Source organism: Morone saxatilis, unplaced genomic scaffold, assembly GCF_004916995.1.
Source record: "Morone saxatilis isolate NCDOM2014 unplaced genomic scaffold, NCSU_SB_2.0 Contig11, whole genome shotgun sequence".
Taxonomy (NCBI): domain Eukaryota; kingdom Metazoa; phylum Chordata; class Actinopteri; family Moronidae; genus Morone; species Morone saxatilis.
In genome coordinates, this window is record NW_023339663.1 from 25,823,018 (window position 1) to 25,825,383 (window position 2,366).

At 41.3% G+C, this 2,366-nt stretch overlaps 1 protein-coding gene across 1 annotated transcript; it reads left to right on the top strand.

Annotated features, from left to right (window-relative positions):
* The first annotated feature begins 798 nt into the window (after window positions 1-798).
* LOC118343508 (RAD50-interacting protein 1-like) lies at window positions 799-2,091 on the top strand. Its single transcript, XM_035682355.1, has 3 exons — window positions 799-942; window positions 1,414-1,587; window positions 1,725-2,091. Exons 1-3 carry the CDS (start codon window positions 851-853, stop codon window positions 1,939-1,941), a joined length of 483 nt encoding a protein of 160 aa, XP_035538248.1. The 5' UTR covers window positions 799-850; the 3' UTR covers window positions 1,942-2,091.
* Window positions 2,092-2,366: the final 275 nt, after the last annotated feature.

Below are 2,366 nucleotides of genomic sequence, written 5' to 3' on the forward strand. Positions count from 1 at the left end.
ACTCAGCCTCGATACATGGGGCGCCAGCTTTACCAGCTGAGCTAACCGGGCGCCTCGAAGTCGGCCATTTTGAATTTCGTGGTCATTTTTGGCGATTTGCACACGTATTTGAACGAACTCCTCCTAGGGAATTTATCGGATCAACTTCAAATTTAATCAGCGCAATCTAAAGACATTCATGATTAAAAGTTGTGCTATTTATTTCGTCAAACGGCGTGCCCGTGGTGTGGCGTCCAATTTTGACGATTCGCTATGAAAAAGGAAGTCATAACTTCAGTGTACATGATCTCAACGAAACTTCACATGTCTGATAAGAGTCTGAACAATATTCAGATATAGGCATAGCGCCACCTACTGGCAACATGAAGTAACTGCAGCGTGGCAATTTTGATCTGATTTATATTTTATTTATATATTATATATAAAACTCAAGTCTATTTCTTATTAAAACAGCAGTGTCGTAAAATGTTGAATCCATTTTTATTTCTAAAAATAATAAATAAAACTTAAAAAAACCAATAAAATGCTGTGAATTGACCATTATTTATTGTAAAGGAGACGAGCCTCTGCTGTTCTCTAACTTTGCTGCCACTGTGGTGAGGATAAAAAGGGCTTCAGATCTCTCTCCCACATGCCAGATACAAAATATTGCGTAAACATTGCAACTCAATATGGTCTCACTCACTATGTTAAACAAGAGTGGCTATCAAATGTTTCCCTAATGTTACTTTGATGGAGAGATGAAGCAAGGATAAAGTCCTTTCACTTATGCTGATCTTACAGGTATAAGCAATTGTTTGTCTCTGTCAATTATTCCGTCTCCTAGCACCTACAGGGGGCCCAGCCTTGGATGGATAATCTTGGCCAGACACTTAACCAAGTCGACACTATAGAGAGACACATGAAATATCTACGGTGCCTTCAACATATAGAGGAACTCAGGTACTGTAAATGAGGGTAAGGGGATGAAGACACTGATTAGTTATCACATAGGGCAGCTGTGGCTCAGAGGTAGAGCGGGTCGTCCGCTAACCGGAAGGCTGGCGGTTCGATCCCCCGGCTCCTCTTGCTGCATGTCGAATATATCTCACCCACTGACAGGTGCCATGATAACAAGATATTTAGTGTTGTTCATTTCACCAGTCAGTGGTCATAATGTTATGGCTGATTGGTGTAAGTAGACATCACCTCCAACAACATTTGAATATAAAAATGGATATGCTGTGTTTTAATATGACCGTCTCCCTATCTGTGTCTGAAGCAGTAATATGTAAAGTGTTGTGTTATAAGGAGTTTGGTCTAGACCTGCTCTAATTGAAAAGTGTCCTGAGATATACTTCTTGTAGAAATTGGCGCTTATATGTCAATTCAATAGTCATATTATATGAATTGAATTGAATTGTGTGCCTGCAGTGCTGCCGTTCAGCAGTGTCTGATGACCAGCAGTGTCTGGGAGGCCATAAGGGCAGTGGACAGCATGGCTATGCTGGATGCAGGACTAAACCAATCTGGGTGTTCTCACCTTCAGAACTTCCTCCGAGAAACACTTCACTTCTGGCACAAAATCATCAAAGACCGACTGGCCAGGTATAACCCCAACTAGTCTTCCTTTATGTCACTTTTTGTCTAAATGTGCCATAGTTCAGAATTGCAAAGATGTATCACTGTATCAGTGTCTGATGTTGACTATTTGAGCTAAATCCTCCTCTTCCATTGTTCCATAGTGATTTTGAGAAAGTATTGACTCAACTTCATTGGCCCATTATATCCCCTCCGACTCAGTCACTGACTCCCACTGCCAACTGTCAGGAGCTCAACAGCCAGCTGGAGCTGCTGGTCACACAGCTGCTTGCCCTGCAGACCTCGTATCCTTCAGTTTCTCCACACCTCTGTTCTGTACACATGTATAGTTTTCATAATATACTGTATACTTCAGAGTAAACATAATGCCACCTACATTCCATGATGGGGAGCAGGTCAAGGATTTCAGTTACCCAGTGAAATATCTCCACATCCACCTGATGGGTTGGTGTTAAACTTCCATATACATTCATGCTTTCCAAATAGTGTATCCTAGTAACTTTGATGATGACGAGTCAACCAGATTTTTCATTAAGCGCCACCAGCAGGTTGACATTTTTAACAGTAAAATTGTTTGACAAATATTGGATAGATTACCAGGACATTTCCATGTACCATTTTCACCAGGCCATTTAACCATCCAAATGAACAATATTGTCTAAAACGGTTTATCTTAAGCTGAAAAAGTTGCCAAAGTTCCCCGTTTAAAGGTCCAGTGGAAAGGGATTTAGGAGTCATCCCAGCTTCCACCGTTCAAGCATGAAGAGAGAAACTACGGTCGCACA

Coding starts and splice junctions, on each gene's coding strand:
- LOC118343508 (XM_035682355.1), top strand. CDS start 851: ATGGATAATCTTGGCCAGACACTTAACCAAGTCGACACTATAGAGAGA. Junction 943..1,413: donor CAACATATAGAGGAACTCAG/GTACTGTAAATG, acceptor GTGTGCCTGCAG/TGCTGCCGTTCAGCAGTGTC. Junction 1,588..1,724: donor ATCAAAGACCGACTGGCCAG/GTATAACCCCAA, acceptor ATTGTTCCATAG/TGATTTTGAGAAAGTATTGA.